This window comes from Manacus vitellinus, unplaced genomic scaffold (assembly GCF_001715985.3).
Source record: "Manacus vitellinus isolate BGI_N305 unplaced genomic scaffold, ASM171598v3 scaffold_15_pilon, whole genome shotgun sequence".
Lineage (NCBI taxonomy): Eukaryota > Metazoa > Chordata > Aves > Passeriformes > Pipridae > Manacus > Manacus vitellinus.
Window position 1 is genome coordinate 3,266,953 of NW_021939122.1, and position 23,364 is coordinate 3,290,316.

The 23,364-nt window shown below is 37.2% G+C and overlaps 1 protein-coding gene across 1 annotated transcript in view; it reads right to left on the reverse strand.

Moving 5' to 3' along the window:
* Nucleotides 1-23,364, reverse strand: part of ADK (adenosine kinase) — a 260,288-nt gene that overhangs the window by 231,283 nt on the left and 5,641 nt on the right. The window contains exon 2 of the mRNA XM_018069002.3: nucleotides 10,144-10,197. Within this exon, the coding sequence (XP_017924491.1) occupies nucleotides 10,144-10,197 (54 nt within the window). The remainder of the gene's footprint in view (nucleotides 1-10,143; nucleotides 10,198-23,364) is intronic.

The following is a 23,364-nucleotide window of genomic DNA, read 5'->3' on the forward strand; positions in this document are numbered from 1 at the left end:
GAGAGATGATTGCATGATACAATGATTATTGAGCCACATAAGTACGTAGATCAGAAGATACTTCCTGGCAAGTTTTCAATACTATTCATGAGCAGCAGGAAAGCAAAACAAACTTATCGCCCTGCAAATGTAAAACTGCACATCCATACTGGACACATATACTCACAGTGCTAAGCAGGGGCTTCTAGATGTCCTGATTTAATCAGAGAGTTAACTACAAGTGATCTCTTCTATCACCCTACTAAAATGGCTTAAGTCTTGATGTCTTGTTCACACTACAGGCTACTCTGCCTGCTGTGTTTTTGCCTGTAAGGGTGAATGGGTGCACAGGAGCACAGAGCCTTACCCCAGCAAAGAGAACCATGCCTGTTCTCTTTGCACCCAGCCTTGTCGTGCATTGTTCTGGCTCCCCAGTTTTGAACCACTGCCTTTTTTCCCCTATCCCGTTCCTACACATTCTGTAATGTATCAAACTCCCTCTGCACTGCTCTTTCTCCACTCATTAGCTGACTTGGGGGCAATAGTTTTGTGCTTCATCCTGCAAGCAAACTTTTCAGTGGGAACAAAGCAGCACACCATTACAGATTATGTAGTAAAACCGCACTGTCTCCACATGACATCTTCCAATTTCCAAAGACCTTTGGAGGAGGCTACAGAAACATCTGCCAGGAATGACAAAGATGCATCTCTAGCTGGATTAGGGGAATGAAACTAAACGATCTCTTGAGGTCTCTTTCTACACTTTTATGAAAGGAAAGGCAATTAATGGACAGCCACTAAATTATTTTCACACAAGCCATTTAATCTGCACTGATAGATGATCACCTTTAAAATAGCAGAATTCACTATACTGAGCACTAATTGGTACTCTTGGGGTTAGGTTTAACTCAGAAAAGACTGAATGAACAACAGAGACTTATCTATTCTTTCAGTTGCTGATAAACTATACAGCTTATTTTATGTTTTATTTGTGGTGCTTACATCTCTAGATGAGGATACTTTTAAACTAGTGAAGAGAGACATATTGCATTAACTATTTTGGAAATGGAATATCTGATGTGATTCTGCCTTTTTTTACAATAGCTTAACAAGCAGGACATCAGCTGAATTTCTCTGGCAATTCAATTCTAAACATTCTCACTAAAAAAAAAAAAGATTTTAAATGAGAAAATTGGAAGTCCCAGCATAGGAAAAATATATACCATGTTATTCCTTGAAAAATACACACAAATGTCAGAGAACATGGACTGTGCTACAACACAGCTCTTTACCTGATTATTCAGGAAAAACAGAGGCATTATATGCTGACTGTGTCTCTGATGGAATTATGAAGAAACAATACACAATAAATACACATACTTTATTAATTTAAACAGAACGTGCACACACAGGTGCCATCAAGCAGTAAGGTCTATTTTTAAAATCCTAAGACTTCACAAAAGCTGGAAGCTATTCACAAATCAAATGAAATATGTCTGCATTTGAAAATTCAGTTGTCACGTACATTCTCTAAGAGTAGATTTTTTTCATTAAAATGCAAAAATATTGAAAGTTTAAATTCTCCATCTAGTCTTAGGACCATCAAAAAAACTAGTAATGACTATTTTTACTTTCTTTGGCATTGGCCAGATTATTGATTTAGATAAGCATACCAGCAACATGTTAAAAAACAAAACTAAAACAATAAACCACAAAACAAACCTGAGTTTAGAGAAGAGATAATTAACCTATAACTCTGGATTTTGCAAATTCATCTATTATAACATAATCTGTTAACATAACAATCTGAACATGAAAGATGTTTGTGGTCTGCACTACAAAAATCCCACACACGACCCCCCACTTTGCTCGGGTGTTTCTCATCTCAAACTGTACACACACATGAAATACATATTTCTTATTTTCGCTTTTTAAATAGCCTTGAGGAAAGTGGTAAGTCTCACATCAAGCTTTTAAACAAAAATATATTAATAATATTATTTAAATTTTTATTTTATTTTAAATATTTCTGTTATTTAAACAGCAAGATAACAGTGCACTGCTAAGTACTTTCAAGTGGTTACAAGCTTTAGACACTTTACACGGCTCCCTGTAGGCATCACTGAGCTGCCACCGAACTGGCTCCTGCACAAAGCACCACCTCGTGGCACACCCAGCACTGACCTCACGTCCCTTTGCTGGGGCTTCCAAACAGCGCCTCAACTGCAACAGCTTTGCTGTTGGGTCACTAAAATAGCAGCACAACCAGAATTAAAACGGGATCTGCCAACAGAAGATTATCTGAAGGTTCTCCTCCACGTACATTATACTTAATTAATGTAATTTCATTAAATGCCTGGGCAGGTATTAGCTTTTATTCTGATTCTAGTGCTATCTCCAGAGGACTGTGAGCTAAATGCATCTGAGAAATACAGTAAAAGAATGAAATCCCCTGTTATGTTAAACTCTCATTCTCTCTCTCAGAATATGCAGCTCTTGCAGTGTATCTTCCAGCTTGAAGTAATTACTCTGACAGCTCAAAACCATCCCACAGCAGTATCTTTAGTACATTCTCTGAGAGACCCAAAGACACACCATGTATCTTCTAAACTATTAAAACGAACAACTGATCATCTCTAAATTTTAGAAAAATCTCAAGTTACTGCTACAGTGCATAACACAAAAAATAATACTCTCAAGACAGATCTTGTCCAATTCTAAACTGTGCACTTCTGTGCAATAAAGATGCAGAAACCTTTCCAGCTACCTTAACTAAAAAGCAGCGATCCCAGAAGATTTTGCATGCTCGGCAGCATGACTGCATCTCCTTCTAAGTACTCACCCCATTCTCTATCTGAAAGAATACACTACAGCAACAGAAACATGCAGCTCTATGGAAAACTCAGCCTGCCTATTCAAAACCCAGTCTTCAAACACATCAGTGGTTGCACACAGTCTTGTGACTACTGTACTAGCACCACACTTTGTGCGTACTAGGAGTCAATGAAGTTAAACCATGGTTAACACTATTGTTTCACACCATTTTTGAATTTGCTGTAAATTAAGACAAGTGCCAAGAGAAGTGGTAAAGGAAAAAGTCTCCTTCTGGACAATCATGTTTCAAACTGCATTGACTGAAAATGAAGCCTAGGGGGATAAGAGGGTGTAACTGTTCCTTTCCTAGGAACACTGGGTGAGGGGCGAGCTGAAACGCTGCACAGCAGTTTAGAACACTTGAGCACTGGAGTCCAAGACTTCAACTGGTGACAGTAATCAAAGCAGGTGACACAAGTACTTGAAAAACCTCTACTGGAGGTAAGAGAAGAAAAATCAATATATGAGATTGAGAAGAATAACGCGTCTCACACTGGGAACTTCCACAGTTTGATTTAAGCAAATTAGGTTTCAGTACTTTAGCAGCTGTTTTTAGACCCTTTGTTTTTAGATTCTCATGTGTGATATATATAAAATATTTTGGATTCTCCATTGGCTTTCACATCCATCCTTCTCCTTCCCCTCCAGCTCTCCTCTTTCCCACTATCATGGAAGTGTTGTATCACACAACAGTCTCAGATAAGCATCTCAGGCTACAAAACCAAGCTCTCTGGAGGAACATAAGCCTTGTTCTTATCTGCCAACTATAGCACTTATCAGAAGTTTTCTTCTATTTTACATCAAATAAGCACTGTGTCATACAAGAATGAACTGACACTAATTTCCAAGAGCTGCTTAACAATAGAGGATATTCTAAAGGATATTTGTAGCCTGTAAGGCTACAAAGCGAAGTTGTGCTTTAATATACTACACACACAAAGTAACACGAACAGAGGGAGGAGGCTCAATTAAAATACTGTATTGACACATAAGCACAATTTTAAAACACTGATTCAATATGTTTACCACCCACATGTTTAATGTGCATATTATTTATTTCATATTTTCAACAGCAGGATGCAAAATAAAATTATACAATATAACTAACTCTTGCAATTTTTCATTTTAAATTTAGGCAGATGTAAAGACTGCTTCATCAAGAAGGAAAAAGTATTTCTGCTCTAATCTAGAACCTTAATTTCTAGAAATTTTATGCAGAATTGGCTGTTACCAAGAATTTCCTGAGCTGATTTCTGTAATGCTAATTTTCATTGGTGCTGTAATTCAAAAGAATTAGGTGAAGGGTGGGCAGGTAGAAAAATGAAGGAAAAAATATAGAGGGAGGAATCTTTAATAGGAATTCTGTAGCTAACCCTAAATCATTCTTTTAGTACATCTGAGTCAAGCCTTTATATATACATATCAATCACAGAAGTGATAAAACAATTCTAGAGAAATGAAAGTGCAATTTAAAGTAGTTTCTACAGAGGGAGCCAACCACCCAAAGAATGGGATTAAAACACTCCAGATCAGCACAGAGTTCTCAACCATCAAGCTCAGTCATTACATGTTTTTTAAATCTCTACACCACATAATCCAGATTCTTACTCTACAGAATTCCCAAGCATTTAATGGAAGTTGAATTAAAGAAGTGCTTGACTCCATGTCATGGAACAATCAGTGTCAATATACCACAGAATTTTGTTTGCTTTGGGAGAAGGTGGCAATTTAAGAGACTGATTATTCCGTATTATTATTTATTCAATAAAAAGAGAAGTTTAAGAGTTTTATTTGTAGCAATTCTAAAAACAGTCAATTTTGTCAACGTGAGTATTGATTCTACAGTAACAATTTTTATTGAAGTTTTCATACAAACCTCTACACCAGGAAACAGGTCAGTCTGATACCGCTCTAAAAAAAATGAGGAAGAAATCGAGAAGTTGTGTGAAGCTGAAAGTTGGCAACTTTTTTCATGAAGCTGGGCACCTTGTTATTGTCATAGCAGTTTTCCAAATAAATTCATTGCCAAATCACATTTAATAATATATATTAATCCATTAAAATGTAATTATAAGTTATGTATATGACATAAAGTAATTCAACAACTTAAACAGGTATCTGTGACAGCTTCATGTATGACCTCAACCATATAAATCATCTATATTGTCAGAATATGTTGAGTAGGCCAACAAATAATTGATATTTCTCTTCCCCTCTCCCCCCAACAATTTTCTACCCTCTTTTTTAGATTTGGGGGTAACAGAATGGATAAAGACCAAAAGTATTTTGGAGAGACTACACACCAACAAGACACCAAATCCCAAAGCAAACACACAGGGAAGGATTTTTCCAGGTGTTACTGAAGATAAACTACTCCCTCTAGTGGCGTAAAATACTCGGCTATTTCCAACAGCGTCAGACAGACGGGGCACCCCTTTGTGTCCCCAGCATTCAGGGCTCTCTCACTACGAGCTGAACCATCGATGGCACACGATTGCAGTGTAATTGGGCTTGGGGTCGAGTCCCTCAGCTTTTGTATTAAAGTACTGTGATAGCCAGTGACTAACACAGGGTAATCCCACTGCCCCAAATACAAGGAAAGTCCACTACAACATTCCCTCCAAGAGGTTCTAATCCCTCTCATCCTCTAGCTCTCTAACATACCCAGACTACTTCTAAAACCCTTCTATAGATTTCTCTACTCTTTCCCAAGCATCACAGAGGCCCTTTTCTAATCCCCAAATGTCCCTACTGTGACTCCAAGATTGACCCTTCCAGTACTCACTCATATATTGACTGAGCAAAACCAGACAATACACACACAACACCCCCACAGCACCACCCCACTCCCAGGCAGATGTTGCAGGTAATTCAAAACTCCATCAGTCACCCAAACAGCTTCTCAAGTTTGAGTCCCTCTCTCCCTTGTGCAATTTCACAACGAAAAACAGCAACTATGCAGCTAAGAATGAAATACCTAAATAAATCCCTCTCAGTTAACTTGCAGCAGAGCAACACTTCCACTCTCCCTTCTGACCAAAACATCAAAAGGCTGACTGAAGAGAAAGAAAGATTGTTTTCTTTCTCACTTCACAGCCTTTCTTTCTGTAAAAAAATGCCTTATGAAATCAGAAACACAACGCAGGTACCACATTTCCTACTTTCTCCTTCAACTCACTTCCAAAAAAGCGCTGCATCATGGTCCAAACTGCTTAAACAAAACAGTTTATAAAATTGTACAACCAGCAGTCAAAGCTGCACTAAAACAAGTGTCCTGAAGCATTGCTTACAGACTCAGTGGTACCACTAAACTCCAAACAATGCTTTTAAAACTCACAAAGAATATATTTTAGTCACCTATTCATACAAGCTAGTCAAACTGCCAAAATTTTGCTAACAGCCCATACTTTACTAAAAGACAATATTATTTTCTCAGAGTTTATGTTTATTTATTGTTCTCAAAAGGAGAAAAAAAATATATGCAATATTAAGTCCTCACCAACCTTATTATGTCCAAGTTTCCTCAGTAGTCTTGCAGGATGTATTTTTTTTCCCTCTCCTCAAAGTTACAGGGAATTAGTTGGGTTGGAGGAGGTGGGAAACACCTCCAGGGAATCTCTTCAGCCCCAAATGTACACTTACCTTGTAAAACTCCTGTGCAAACTGAAGATAATACTGTTCCCCCATTTTTTGTTATTATTCTTGCTGCAGAATAACAAACTTGCCAGTGAAAACAAGTATGATTGCTCATTTGATTCACTGCAACACAGGCATGCTTGGTTTGATCTGCTTTAACTAATCTGCTAATTTTACATGGAAACAGGACAGTACCCTCCACCTTCCATGACATGCATTCAGAAGTTGACTGGGGTTTGGGAGGGTAGATATTTCCAGTTGAATTCTGAACAGAATGCATATATGCACCAACTTACAGCTTTAGTGCTAACAAATTCCTTTAAGATAAAAGAAGTGTACACTACATGAAAAGACAAATTAAAAGGCTGCTACAGTCAAAGTGAACTGGAAGCAGGAAAAAAAAGATCTTTCATACCTTAGCTCTTAAAATAGAAGTTAAGCATGTGCCATGCTTGTAAACCAACTCCAGTCTTAGTGGCTGTACTTATCTCTCTAGATAACTAAGATTCAAGGACAAAAGGATCAAGCCAATTCAGGGTATAGCTGGCCCAGTTACCTTTGGAGATAAGGCATTCATTACTGAACAAAATTGACATTTTTATGAAGAACTGCTTCACAGATGTGATCCCTGAGAAACTGAAGGACAGCTGACAGTAAGATAAATCACTGGGATATTTCTAGATGAAGAATGCCTAAAGAGGTTGTCTTTACTACTAAGCAAGACAATGGAAAAGCTGCTGACATTTCAAAGACTGGAAGATAAATTATTTTACATAGAAGGATTTTGTCACTGAACAGTAATATGTAAAGAATTACTTTCCATTTGACTTAAAAACATTGGGATGGGTTCAGGAGAACACTTTAGTTATAAGGGCACTGAACCTAAAAATAAGTTTATAACCAATCAGCAACAATTACCCCAGTGGTAACTTGTCTCCCACATTTCCCTAGAACTAGCATTTCTTTTAAATATGAAAGCCTATTTAAATACCAGAAAATCATCATTATCTAACAACTCATTTGTAAGTTGCATCCGAGGGTTTAGCTTGAAAGACTGAAAGTGCTCCAAGGTTCAGCAGTGTGCAATCTGTTCTGTACCACAGTGTTCACGTGGTCTAACAAGAAGAGCACACAGCACACTAGAAAAGTTCCAAAGGTCTCTCCTCCTAAAACAACATGACACTGACCTATGAGAGTTTTTTTTTTTCCCCCGGTCAAGTATCCAGTGACATTCAAGATGACAAGATCAATGGCAAAAGCATGTTCAAACTCTTCCATTATACCCAAGAGCACATAAATCCTCTCAGGAGCTACTGCAGTGTGAACAACAAAACACCAAAGAAAGGTTTCAGTTGCAGCTGAGTCGTGTAAATCTTCCTGAGTTTTACTGAAGACTTCTTTAGTATACAAAACTGAATAAAAAAGAACTCATCGAATGAGTTCAACCCCCCTGCTGTAAACATATCAATAAGTAATGTGCAATCAACTAATATGCAATATACTTCAACAGCTCGAAGAAGATTTAAGTACTTCCAATAAAATACCTGCCATCCAAAGGTTCAGTTTAATCAGTTTCTCTTGTGTAAATAAAGCTTGTGCACACAGTACAGCTGGTACTGTCCAAGATACAGAGCCGTATGTGATTTAACTTGTGTTTAACCCCTCACCATGCTAGTACTTTTAATACTTCTAGCTTATTTCCTGTAAAATGGGTTAATGGGTTCATCATAATTATGCTGTCCACAAGTGCTCTATCATTAGAGACTGTGCTCTCCATAAACCCAATCTTACCTAATGATCAAAGGCAACTGCTGTTGCCTGTCTTTTGCCTGCAGCTCAAGCAGTTTTAACGTCACAGGTACATTACCATGATGTACTAACTTAAGTTAAATGTCTTTTTCCATCCTCTGGATGTTTTATTTGGCTAGTAATTTGATCACTAAGGCTTTTAGAAAAAAAGGAATTAAATCTTCGTTATCAGAATACATTTTTACTGTTTGAAATCAATGACCTTACTCAGAAACATCCAAACTTTTAACATGGGAAAACCTGACAGCTATAAATATTAATTCACCTGAAACACTTACCTCATCTTACACGTGGATAAACTGCTTAAGTCTTTTGGGTGTACCACTAAATAACGCAAAATAATGCTAGTGTAATAACAGAAACAGTTATGTGCAAGAATGTAAAGTTTAAAATAGAAAAGAAAAAAAGGTGGTTTTCTTATATCTAAGCATAAAGACTAACACAAAAGGGATCAAATTCCCTGCTACTGCTATCCTGAAAGTAAGAAATATGAAAGTAATCCTAAAAATCTGTATCTAATTTAGTAATAAGACTTTTACACAAACACTCCACTAGTCATCATGGAGACAATACTGAATAACATTATGTGAGGGGTGACAAGTGAAGCAGTTTCTAAGTCTTTCAGATCAACTATCTTCAAAAAACCCCCCAAAGCCAATTACATAATACAGATTTGAGGAATGGCAAAGAGCATATTCACATAGAACATCAGTGAGCAACTGGGGCAAGAAGAAAACTGGAGTTCATGCACCAAGTACAGGTCTTTAGCCAATGGTAGCAACGTGCAGGAATTTAAAACAGCAGCAATAAAAGAGCCAATTACTTCACATAATTGAGAGTTTTAAGAACAGGAGAATTTTGAAGCTAAATTCTGAAATAGAAAGTATTATAGTATTGCCTTCATGTAACCAGAATGCTTACAACATACAAGTGACATATGCAGTCAACACCTACAAGTCTTTTTCCTTTGCATTTTCCAAATATACACTTACCCATTACTGGCTTTCAGCTCAGTTGTAGAGCTTTTGTATTTTAGCATCTAGTGTGCCAAAATTAAGGTTAATTTGCCTAAACATGGAAGACTATATAAAAATCAAAATAAATTTGAACTTCAAGTTTCTTTGGTTTGGACATGCCTTTAATGATGGAGCAAAATAGTTGAATATGGCATTGCAGTCAATGTTTGATTAGGATCCTTACAGCTGCTTCTCCTTCAAGACAAAGAATTCAGTGGATCATATTTTATCCCCAGGAATAACAGGTTTCAGGCTACAAAATCAGATTAGCCAAAACAAGCAAAATTTCAATATAAATGACAGGTGACTCCTCCTGGTGACACTTGTGACTCTTCCACACCACAGCCCAACTGTGTTAATGAGAATTTGTGAAGGTGGGAATGGCCATATCACATCACATGAATAAGTAAATTAAAATAATGAGTCAACATTGAACCTGAAAAAAAAAACCACAACCTTCCTTTTCATTTCTATCAAACAGAAACAAACATTTCACTTTACACAGACATACTGCAGGCAGGCAGGAGCTGTTAATGTAATCACTGTCATACATAAAATATGAGCTAGGATGAACATGGCCATTTAAACTGCATGTGTACCAACTGCAGTTAATAAAAGAATGTTTAAAACAAATTAATGCAAAAAGATTTTTAAATCTCTTTTTGCAACAATTCGTTTTCAGACAAGCTGTGCAATTTACAGCAGACAACACTCAAGAGCAGAAGGTATTTATAAAAACACAAAATGTTTGCTTCAGGTATTTAAGATATGTATGTACATAAAAAAGTAAATACATAACATGCATGTATATCACCATAAAAGAGCTTACAGTTCTTTGTGCTTCTCCTCTGCCAAAATTTGGTCGTTTGGCTTCAGCCCATACCTTAGGAGGAAAAAAAAAATGACAAAGCAGTTACTCATGGGAGAATATAGCCAGAAAATGTAGTTTTATAGTTTTAAATTATTACACTACGCAACATTTGTTGATTCAGATACCCCAGGTGTTGCAAAGACAGCTAAAAAGTTTTCTAAAAAATTTATTACATGTTTTTCAAAGTAAACTCAACATCACACAAAATTTTGGGTTGTATCGTGGCTTCAGACTCTGGATACTTCAAACTGGATACTTGGGCTGACTATATATCAAAAACTATTGCACTTCATACCATAAACGGTACACTGATCTTATAATTTGGATCTGACAAAACAACAGTGTGAACATAATTCTGTAGAAAGAAAATATACTTTAAAAACAGGCTATTGAGGAAAACTTCTGCAGTCCATACAGGCAACTTCCGATGAAAGCAAGTTCTTAAGAGAGTGAAACTTTCTTTGCTAGCCCAACCTAAAAGGTGATTTAACAGAACAGGTTGCCTACACTGCCTGATCAGAGGGAAAAAGGAGGCAGTTTCTGCCAGCACGGGCTACTGCCAGCCATGCTGCAGGCTGCACTGTCACTCACTTCAGAAAACCTTCAAGAAATGACCTCACTTTTGTTCTACCTCAGAGCAAAATCTTCTGCCATCTCAACATATCCCACAAACCGAATTGCTGTGGTGTTCTGCGAGGTTTGCTTTTTTTTCCTCTTGTATTTGGTGGGTTTTTTTGGTTGATTGGTTTGTAAAATAGTCATTCATAATGTAAGGTAAAAGTCAAGTATCCACTGGCTAACTGCAAACAGCTAACTGCTCACACTGCACACAGTTCCCACTGTCCCTTTGCCCTCTGTTTTCGATCCTTCCTCCAGTCAACTGCAGAACTGCAAATTATTCCTCCTGAGGAAAGATTCCGGTCACCGACCAACTACACTCAGCTATCTTGCAAATTGATCTTTGTTTATAATAAACAGATAAAATATACCTTCTCTATTCCTTAGAGTATTTTCTAATGATACTCTCTGAAACTCATATTTTTAGCATCCATTTAAAATGCAAGCATGGACCCCGAACACATTCTCAAGCTCATTAGTGCTGGCTGCATTCAAACACTGACTGACTCATTTTTCCTGTACACACATGCAGAGACTGCCTTAGGTTATTTGCCACAGTATCATGCTGACTTGCACACATTTATCCACTTTGCTGCAAAATCCTTCATGTAGACACTTCTAATCAGGACACAATGCGGTTCAGCCACGTTCTCCTTCCAAATGCAGGGCTCACATTTGACTCCTACAGTAAGCAGACTGGACTGTAACACACCGTTCAATAACAAACAGATTCAGGTCATTTCTTCAATTGCCAGTATTTTTCATACCATCCTATTAGTCTTTAAGCCAGAATTTTTAACTGTTATGATCCTACATTACTTCCAAATTAATGTTTTCTGTAATGAACAGTATCAGGCTCTTTTTCTTTCACGAAAAAGGGTCTAGCCCAACACCAGACTCTTCATAATGCTGCTACACCTCCCCGGTATCTCCATTTGTCATGTCTTAATAAGCATTTTACTGATAGCAAATACTTAGGTATCAGAGAAAAAACAAAGAGCTACCAAGAAATTCTAAAAGAAACATCTTTCAGAAGTGAAAGGACACTACATTTACCTATGAAACTTGCCATCTTACCTAAAATGAAATCAGGTCATTTGTTCAAGAAACGTCTCTGTCATAGACCGATACACTAACACGTAACCCATTTTGTAAATGGAGATCATTTTCCACATTAACAAATACACTCACATAAAGTCACAGACATTCTTCACTAAAAATAACACGGTGTGCTTTTCCTCCACTAGAAATCAAACTACTTCAGCTTCAACTGCATACAGAGGATATAGAAATAATATATATACACTTGAGCTTTTTAAAGCTTCCACATTCCTTGTTACTTCATTATTTTTTTTAACGACAGTTTTACCCCCCCCAGTTATTTAGAAGGGGGAAAAAACCCCCAACCAAATAAAACCCATCACTACTTACTCAGACTAATAAGTCACTTACTACAGAAATCATGTAACATAACGGGAACGCTGTTTAACAGATGTGAGATTTTCGGGTGTATTACTGACATACCACAGAGGGGCTGGGAGGGACACAGTTGCTACCCTCAATGTCTGCAGAATAGTTCCTTTGGTGAACCTTATTTTACCTAATCTTTTTCACCATCACCCCCTTCTCTTACCACGAAAATGGCATTTTTTAAATATTTTTCTTTGACCCCTAAAGACATTGCTTTGATAGCAAGTTGTGAAAGAATACTTCCCACAAAGGGACATGCTTGTAGAGTTCAAAATTTTATCAGTACTTTATGCATTAAGATGCATATTATATTTCCATACACAGCTGCTGAACTATTTAATAAATGTAAATGTGGAACTAGCACAGTGAACAGCTTACATAATATTTTGCCAACATGTGGTTCGTAGGCAAGATTGATAAGCACCAGTTGGGTCTTTGGAAGAACTCCTCTACAAAACACTTTAGGAGTTAACAACACCAAATGCAAAACTGAAGCTAAAGATAAGCAATCAAAAAATTTAAAACAAGGACATTTAAAACCACCTAAGCAACCTGAACAACATACTGTGTGTATTAAAGATTTACATGCCTGGCATTAAACTAGTAAGTGGAAGAGAAGCAAACACACTATGGAAGAACTGAAGGGATCATAACTTCACTTTTTTCTGCTCCATGAAATTCAAAATTCAACATATCCTAGAACATTAAATAATTATTATTCTTTTCAACTACCCAGTACCAAACTGTGATGCACTTCCAAAAAGTTAATAGCCTTTTCAGCACAAGCTCCAATTTCAAAAAAGGGGGTCTAAGAAGAAAACCATGCGAGGGTCTACAGCAAGATTACAGGTAAGTGTCAAAACACACTGCAGTCCATTTCAAAACTGATACATTTAAGCCCTTTGATTTGTCCTTTGCAGACATTTAATCTACTGGAAGAGCAGCCAGTGCTGCAGACACCCCCTTCAAAATGGCAGCTGTCCGTGAGGACAGGCGGCAGGAGGGCCGCGACTCCAGCAATTATCCCGCTGCACAGCTGCCTCCCTGCACGGAGCTGGAGCAGCTGCTGTGCCGGTACCACACCCAGCTCGGAGCATCACAGCTGATGCCTTCTGACAGCCCAGTATGCTACTGCACCTTGGGCAAAACTGCCAGGGCTGAAAATAGCTTTATTCCCAAACTCAGTTCACATGGAATTTCTTAAGTGGTAACGCCTTGGTCTAACCTCTAGATGTCATCGTACCATGGTCACTCAAACATACCCTGTTCTAATCAAAACTTAAGTGCCCCAGCTGCAGTTAGGCCCCAACAGAGATCTTAACTCTACCACGCATCCTCTAATCACAGTTAAAGTTACAAGTTTCACACTGTTTTACGTTACTTTATTCAGCACGGAGATTATTTTTTTAAACAGTATTCTTTCCAACCTAGTTACGAAAAGGCATGTTTAGGAATTTAACTTACCAGGGCAAATGAGCAGTCTAATCCCCATACATCTCACCAAGAACCAAAGGCCTAACTAATTATTAATTCACAACTACATTAATACCAAAAATTTTCCCTTTCCAGAACCCTGGAATTAAAGTAGCATAGACCCAGACTAAAATATTACTGCAGACATTCTAAGAACTGATACACAGAATTGGAACGATGTTGAGGAAATCTGGCTGTAAGTACAGCTAACTATACTCTATGAAAAAAATGCCAAAGCCACTTGGAAGAGTTTTACTCTAACAGCAAGAAGTACAACTGACTGACACATTCTATTTGGTTACAACACTACAGACAAAAAAATCTAAAGGTGGCATACTCCTCTTCATGTACATGACTTGCCCAGCATTCACCTGCAAGTTTATCATCTCAATTTCAAATTTTGAAGAAATATAAAATTTTTAATAAATGTCTGCTTTTCTTTTTTAAGCATACTAGAACTTCCAAGTTCAACTCTGACTTGTGCAATGGATTTTAAAGATTCTTGTGAAATTGTAACCCTATAACTCGATGCTTTTTTATTTCCCAGCTCCTAATACGACAGAGTATGAAAATTAATGTACTTGGACAGTAGTCAGCATTTTTACAATAATGCTTTTAATGTAACAAACAGTCATAAGGCACAGCTCTCTTCAGGCAGCATCCAGTTTTACAGTGCCTTAACCAAATTAAAAAGAAAACACAGCCTACGCTAAATATGTACTTGTGATAAACTCAAACATGCATCAAGTTCAGATCTGCTCTATCAAGAAGTTCCTGAAAAGCTGGTAAAACTCACCTGTCCTAGGGCCCAAAATAAAAACTAATAATGAGCTAACAGGTTTAAAAATAGCAATACATCTTCAAATTAAGTCACCTTTCAAAATTTCTTGATTCCACCAATCTAAGCAAAAACTTACAATGAAACAATAGGTAATAATTTCACAGATATCAAAATGAAAATTAGCACAGACATATACACTCTGCTTCGGCCAGAAGAGCCAAGACAAAAATCTCCATCATGCAGACTACCCACAAAGAGGCACAAAAAATTGTATACATATCAGAGTAATATTTTCATCACTATTTTCAACAATAATTGTGAAGAACACGACACTAGAGATAAAAGTATTTTCCTGCAATAACCATCCATGTCAGCATAAAAAAAAAAAAATTAAAACTATTCCCATAATACAAAGCTGGGACAGTAAAGCATTCTAGGAATGCTCTAAACATGTATCTGCACAGACGTTCTGCTGCCTTGCTTGATGCATAAATAAATACAAAGTTCTTGCCACATGACTCTGTATGTGTACGTGGCTCTGACTAACCCTGCTCACCTTTCAATGCACTTGGGCTTTGCTGTTCCATAAGCTTATTGTGCTTGACGTGGTTTGCTGCACTTACTGCCTTAAGAATTCCCCAGATTGATTAAAAATTGAATGTATAAAAGGGCAGATTTCCAACGTGTTCTTTGAACTTTGCAGAATAGTCATCAGAAAAAGGAACAGTGTGATTTCTCTGTCAGACACCCAAAGCGTGTTGGTTGCATTAACTGGACAAGCCAAGTAGATTTTATGCTATACTAGGCTATGCTTCATCAATAAAAGAAGAAATCTTTTAAGACAGAGCTCTGCAGAAGTATTTCTTCATAAATTTTCAACAAAGCCATTAAGAAACCTTAAAGATTTCACTATAGTCTTATTTCAGATTGATCTAAAGTAGTTTCCATAAAAATGATTCAGCAATTATGATGTTTCACCTTTCAAGTGAAGTTAAGGCTACTTTCACTGGCCTGAAAAAAAGAAACACAGTCCTTTCCCTTTTGTTTTTTCTTAATTATTAATCTTGCCAAAACTAGGACGACCATCCTGTGGGGCATTGGTGCTCACAAGTCCCTTTTCAGACTATATTGATGGATTTCTACCAAAAGCAGTTAACACATCCTACGAGATCTTTCAGGTCAGGAACACAGCCATGTGTGAACCTGCTACAACAGTGCATCCTCGTGAGCTTTTACAGGCCAATGCACACAGCAAGCCCAGCAGAAGCTCACAAAATATTTCTAACACATCAGATTTATGGAGGATGGGTATAGAGGGTCAGTCTGCTTCTCAACTTCCATCTGCAATTTATCAGACAGAGTAAGAATAAGTAATGCTGCCCTAAGTGCTAACTCCATTTCTTTTGACTTGATCTACAGAGAGATCAAAAGGCAGTAAGTAAACTGCTTTTCCTATGGTAGTAAAATACTACTTAAAGCAAGGCAGTATTTCTGCAATTCTGACCAGGCTACAGCTACTTAGAAATTTCAGTTAAGTCTAGTGTAGCTTTACTCTTCCCACGAGCCCAGTAATCTTTCCCATGGACACAAATACAGAGTGTGAGTACCGTGACTTGTATTTGTTTGGATCATTACTTTGAGCTTGCTAAGCCAGATTCTAGAGGCTGTGCATTTTCTAAATCCAGACAAAAACAAAAAACCACAACCCAGACCTTACCCTGTGTATAAATTCAGCAGTAAAATTTGTCATGGACCAGATGAAACCAGCTAACCCAAAATTAAAGTTCTGTGTAACTGGCACATACAAGGACCCTTGTTGAAAGACATGTTTTTTCCCCTCCATTAAAAAAACAAACAAACCAGACAGTAAAGGACTGATTCATATTCCAAAAGTCTTAGTGTCTTCCCTAACCTGCACTGTTTTTACTCCACCAGTTTAATATGGTTGCTTTTTCATTTTTTCTTTAAATTCCTTTATTGCTTTGCTATAATCTCCCAGTTTCACCATTTGAAATGAACCACATTCCTCATTCCCTCAAAATTTCTCCCTGCCTTTAGCCTCTCTCCTATTCCATAGCAGGGCATCTGGTCCTCCCTACCTTTTTACATTCCTTCTTGGCCTGAAGCTGACAGCAATACAGAGACCTCTTCTACATTAATTTCTGGGTTTAGTGACAGCTGATCATTATTCACTGCTACTTGAGGATGACCTTGAAACAGGTTAGACCATTTTAGAAAAATTCTTTATTGAGTAGATACTGCTTTGTTGACAAATCTAAAAGGCAAGTCCAGATTGTCATCCTTGAAAAACTGAAAGATTAAAGAGGGACTGTATGATAGCAATACCACCCCAAAGAAAGCCTGCTTTCAGAAAAATCTAAGTTTTGCAGTTTTGCAATGGTCCACTCATACCAATAAAAGAGGGAACTGCCTAAAAGACCTTTCAGACATTCGTTTGGAAATCATTAGAACTGTGAGAGAATGCTCAATTCAGATGGACTTCAACACAGATCACTGCTAGACCCAAGACTATGCCAACACTATGCCACACATCCCTGAGTGATGTGGCGTTAAGTCCAGCAGCTACTGCTGAAATCCACAGATGACAGCACGCTGGCAATGGTGTGTCATGCCAGCAGGACACTCTAGCAGACAGTAAGAACAACCCATTCAAACACAGCAACTTCAAAATACAGACAGATGCAAAGCCGAGTAGGTAAGGAAAAAGAATAAAAACATGGGCGGGGTAAAGGCATCTCACAGAGTAGAAACTTGGAGAGGGGAGAAAGAAGGTGTCATAAACTGCAACTAACTTAACCTGAGCTGCCAACAAAGATTACCAGGTATAGTTTTCCTGATGTTTTTTCTTTCCCCTTTGATCAATTTTTTCCCAGTTGTTTCTAAATTATTCAGTGTAATAAGATAAGACGCCCCACTGATAATATGGTTGGAAATCAGGACTTTAATCAGCTATTAATATTGTAAGACAGATTTAAAGGGCTTTTGAAATTGAAGTCAAAACAATAATAGGTTTAAATGATTAAAAGGGATTAAGAAAGCCCGGAAAGTTCAAAGCCTGTTAATCACCAGACTGCAAAAAACTATGATCATTTAATAGGGGCAGCCCTATCGCTCTGGACTTCAGTATATAGTAGTGACCTTGTCAAAACAGTTTTCTAACCACAAACTAGTGAGCTAAAAATTTAAGACAGCTAAACACTTCCTGTATACAGATAGAGAAGAACGTTTTCTTCAGTAATAATTTTTGAAATATCTGGCTATAAGCACCTTTTTAAAAACTCTACACACACTGTACTTTTTTTTTAAATTGGTACTCTGAATTCTACAGTAGAAATACACTTTGTTGACCTTTAGTAACTTTACCAAGGGATAAAATATTAATTCAATTTGTGCAGAACTAAAGGTAGTTCTCCCCACAGACCGAACTCCAACATACTCCATTAATATTACTCCTTTGAGCCTTGAATACTTAAGCCATTTCTTTCATTTTGCAACATCCTTTTGCATTGTTTCTGTTCTGAAATTATCATCGAACCTTTACATACCTATTCTCTGCAACCAGAAATAAACACCGGCTTGTAGTTCAATTCATTTTGATTATAAACACAAACCAGCTTTCACAATTATGTGTTAAAGTTTCATTTGCATAGAAGCTTACAAAAACAACCGAACAAAAGTAACATGTACAATCCAAACTAAAGGGATCCTGTTCTTTCCCTACTTGCTATTATCACTTGAAAATTTATTGTTCAGATCAACTCGTACCAGTTCCACAACAGATCCTGTCACCACTGGGACCAAAAATCCCCAGATATCTCCCCTGCTGCATTAGCAGCTCTGCTTTGAGATCCAAATTGTACCAGAATGTAATTCAGAGAAGGCACAGTAGTGTGGTTGTGGGTGTGACCCTCAGATTCTCCTGCCTAGATTTATATATCATTTTACTGATCTTTGCTAAATAAAGACTCCCTGTATGCCACATATGAAGAGCTCTGCCAGATCCCCAGTTGAGCTTCTTTTCGCTTGAAAACTAACCCCTCATCACCACCTCAGGAGAGGCAGACTTGTAAAGCAATATGCCTCAGGTGTCAGGTGTCAACTCAATAGGCTCTAGTTCTACAGTAAAATACAGGTTTATGCTTTGGACACACTAACAAAGGCAGTAACATTACACTGTTGCAAACATAAAACAACAGTGTTGGGCTCCATCAACATGCAGTACATTTCAAAACTGAATTACAACCCTGTTCCCATACTAGACCTGTTCTATCTCTATCTCCAAAAGAACAAATGAAAACAGAACCTCTAAAATACAATTATTTTAGCATCTCTAGTACAAAGAAATAAATGTCACATCAATAAAAATCAATTAAGACACAGCAAGACATTTATTCCCCAGTGAAGACGTCACAAACCACAAAATCAGCCCAGATATTGAATCTGGATTGATGTTAAATATTTTATTGTCTCCAAAATGCTAAGAATTGACCTTTCCATCATTTATAGGGAAACACAGAAAAAAGACTGGTGTATCACATTTAACGGAAAATGTATTGCTCCACTTAGAAATTATGAGAAAACTAACAGCAAATCTCATGTATCAGTTAAAACCTTTCTTATTTATTTTAAAAATATAGTTTACTATTTATTCCATTTTCCTGTCATACAGCTTTATCTGGGTCTTTCTGTTTGTGACAGGCTAGCCTGAAGTACTAATTCCAATACTATCACTTCAACCTAAATGAGTCTCAGTGCTGCCTAAAAGCTACATCTCTTCCATCACCTGTCTCTGCACCTGAAGATTTGTTACAGGACAGCCCAGCTAACAGAAACTTAAACAGAGAATTGTCAGGGAATTCATATACCTTAATTTGACTTCTATACAAATTATTTTTAACACTGATTAGAGCAAACAGCAAGCTAAAGACAAGTGTTACAGCTACTGTGAAATTTCAGCCACGCTGTTAAAACTTATGCAAGCCATTAAAGTCATTAGGTTTATTGGAAAAAGGTAGCATATGGAAAATGGCAGAGAAGGTTATTTTACTGCACTGAAAATTTAATTTAAAAAATGAATGAGCAATACCAAGAAGGAAATTTAGCAGAGATAAACTCATTCTCTGCTACCACTGGAGGATCAGATACATCAAGGCCTGCAATTACTGCTTCTGGGAAAATCTGTTCCTCCCTTTTGCCTCTAGATATAGCCACTGTTTTGTATCTTAATTCTTCATCCACAGTGGTAGCTGCAATATCAAGCCCAGACATCCCAGTGACTGGCAAAGCAAAAAAAGACTGAGGTATTTGGACAGCCCAGAAGAGCTTCTTGCTCCAGCTGAGTAACAGTTTTGTCTCAGGACCGGTTGTAGAATTACATCCAGAACTTGACAGTCCTTCTGTTGAAAACAACACCTTAGGTGTTCCTTGCTCAAACAGGAATTTGTAGTTGGTGATTTCAAAACAATAAAAAGCTAGCATTCACTAAAGCAACTTAGTCATCTTACTTAACTTGGGATTTGAATGGTAGGATGTGTTCATACAGTTCTACAGTTTGCCTTGGCTTGTTTATGCTAGCCACATCCCTAGCACAAAAGCTAGCACTAAAGAAGGAAGTCAGGAATTTTTCACAGGCAAACTTTTAAGTGAAGACAGCTAATTCCCAGCCCACCATCCTCCAAAATGTGATTTCCAACAACTTCGAGCTTGTGGAATTGCAATCTAGATTAAAAATACCATAAACATTGAAACTGAAACCATGTCTAATCAAGATACACATCCAAATGCTTCAACTAATGTAGAGCAAGTAATGATGGTGTTCTGTTTAGTACTTCAGTTGTTTAGTATTGCTGCACATAACAGCATAAGCACATTTCAAAACAGCTTCATGAAATAGGAGTTGGACTTGATGATCCTTGTGGGTCCCTTCTACCTCAGCGTATTCAGTGATTCAGTGAAATACACTGGAACACACTCTTGAAAAATGAACTTATAGCAATCAGATTTGGAGAAAGTTCTTCCATCTCTTTTCTGCACAATAACTGAACAAAATAAGTTGTCAAGAGATGTGAGTTTCTGGGACACTTTGCCTCTTCTGCTGGAAATCCAGGGAAATATTAATATTAGAAATGGAAAGATTTTCATTTGTAACTGCAGTTCTTGTCTTGAAAAAGAACATATATGGCATGCTAGCTTGAAGCCATGTAGGACACTTGGCTGAACTTAATATTCCTAGTTGAGACTGCATGCCACCTTTACTTGGAGTGGTCTGGAAGTGAATTTGGTCATAGTTTCACTTCTCCTGAAGGAAGCTTACTGTACACTTCCAGACTAGAGTGATAGTCTAATTTTACAGCAATTTTTATCACATATCTTCCTACTAGTGGGAAGTACCTGTTGTTTAAAAATAATAAAATCCAGCCTCAACACCAAAGAAAAAAATAGCCTCAACAATACAAGGATTGAAAAAATGTTCATGGTAATATTTGTATTTCTATAACTTCTTGCTGTTGTTCACTTGTTACAGCTGATAAGTTTATGACTGTATATTAGGCAGTTGTATGCTCCCCTTTGTGCTTTGTCACGTGCACCTCAGATTCTTGCACTGAAACTTAATCATTTTTGCTGTCACATCACAACAAAGGAAAAACACAAGGAAAAAAATGACTGAAGCAAGCTGGAAAAATAATCACCAAAAACTGTTTAGCCATTGCTCCCTAGTATTCATGTGACATACAAGTTTAAAGTAGAACTTAAAAATGAAGAAAATTGTTATGTTAACGTAACACTTACACTGAAATATTCTATTATCTTATTAAAAAGAGGAATCAAGGGTTTGTGAAATGAAAAAAGTCTTTGTCCCAGCTCTGCATTTAATCTGAACTTATTAGGGAACTGCAGGCTTCATAACATCCTGAATCTACAACACAACCAGACTTCCAGTGACTTGGAGTCTTGAAGGTTCTGCCCTGACAAAAATAAAGTAAAACACTCAAAGAGTGCTTTTACCCTTCTCCAGCTCTTGACTCAGGGAAAACAAGAACACCAGTAATTAAGAGGAAGGCAGGCTGCCTCCACCCTCTCCCTGTGGCTACAGCAGAGACCACAAGTGCAACACTCTAGAAGGGAAAAGGACAGGACAAGGCAAAGCAGGGAGCAGGCCTGGCCCTGGTTTTGTGCTGCAGAGCACAAGCCACAGTAGCAGGGATCATGGAGCCATAAGCACCTCCTGACTTAGGATACACCTACATCCAGATACAACCTGGAACACTGACTGGGATTTGCACACTGTTCAGGAACAGACTGATGAAACAGCAAGTTATTAAAGAGAAGTGTTAGTACTTAAAAGAAACAATTAGTATTTAATTTCCAAACAAAGAACAGAATCTCTCTCATCTTAACATAATTTGGGAAGAAAAACTAGAGATTGCATATTGCCTGACGTGAACAAAGCAAAACTAATCAAGTAGTAATGAGCATTATCATTTACTTAAATATCTGATTTTTTAGAAACCAAAGTTTTAAAAAAGCAGGAGGTATTTCAACCACTTCAAAAATGCTATCACCAAAAAGTCTTTTCTAAGAGATGACAAATCAATTTCAGCTAGAGTAAAAAAAACTAAGGCTGTGGTAAATAATTCTTCATTTTTGACTGGGCTTTTCTATTCCTCAAATCACAACTGACCAAACTGTTTCACTATATTATAGAAGAAAACCCTCCAATTTGCACTATGCTGTTGGAAATTTTGGTGTGGAGAAGCAGGATGAGAATGGAAAACAGTATTAAAATCACATCTTAGTAACCTGTAATTAAAAAGAATGCTTAAAACTATACCCAGAACATAAATCACAATTTTTATCTACCGTATCCTAAATAAAAATCAATCTTGTGATTGTATAATCAGGAAACTCCAATATGAAAAGTTTCTCAGTATAAACAGCAAGTACCACTTTCAAATAGAAAGTTTACCATCTAGTTTTGGATTGATTTCAGTTTTCTAGTGAAAAGAGCCAGCTTTTTCCATCAGACATCTTCAGCAAGGGTCTCTTCATCTAATATTATTGCCTAATTAAAAACAGAGACACTTATTTAATTCACAGAGCTCTTTCACTTAAAGCTCCTTGTTTGCATTGAGGAGGCAAATGGAACCCAGTATTTCATCATTTGTCTTGTAATGCAAGTCCCAAAGTTTTGTTAAACAAATTTTTGTTGTGAGTGAAGGGAAAATCCAGATAAGCTCTGTGTGCGAGTCTGTTGTGTTTCATGGTTATTCTAAACAATACAATTAATTCGTGAACCAGACATGCTCTACTCACATGCATTATATCAAGTTTTCTGAAGAATGGAAAAAATAAAAAATGAATTAATGATTTGCAGTTTATTACTAAACAAGAATTTAAGAAAGTGGAAACACACAACAAAGACTGGAGTGTTTCCTATTCATGAGCATCTTACATCCTATTTTACAGGTAAATTAGCAGTTACAAGCTCCTCTATAATCATTGCTCAAGCTCCATCTACCCTGAAAACATCACGGCTCATCATGCAACACTGTCATTCCATAAGCAGATTTTTCAAATAGCCTTTCTTAAATGAAGCTTAACTAAAATCTTTCATTCATTTAAACTACACATTTAAATAAATCCACTAGGAGAAATCATTAGGGCTGTAGAAAGATCTATTTATGTTGTCAGGAATGCTACCAAATTTTTAGGCACATTAGTACCGAGAGGATCTCCTTAAGACAGTTATTATTACCTTAAGTTTTTGTGAGCAAACACTGAAGTTATTATAATTTACTGGCAGTCAGATGATGCAA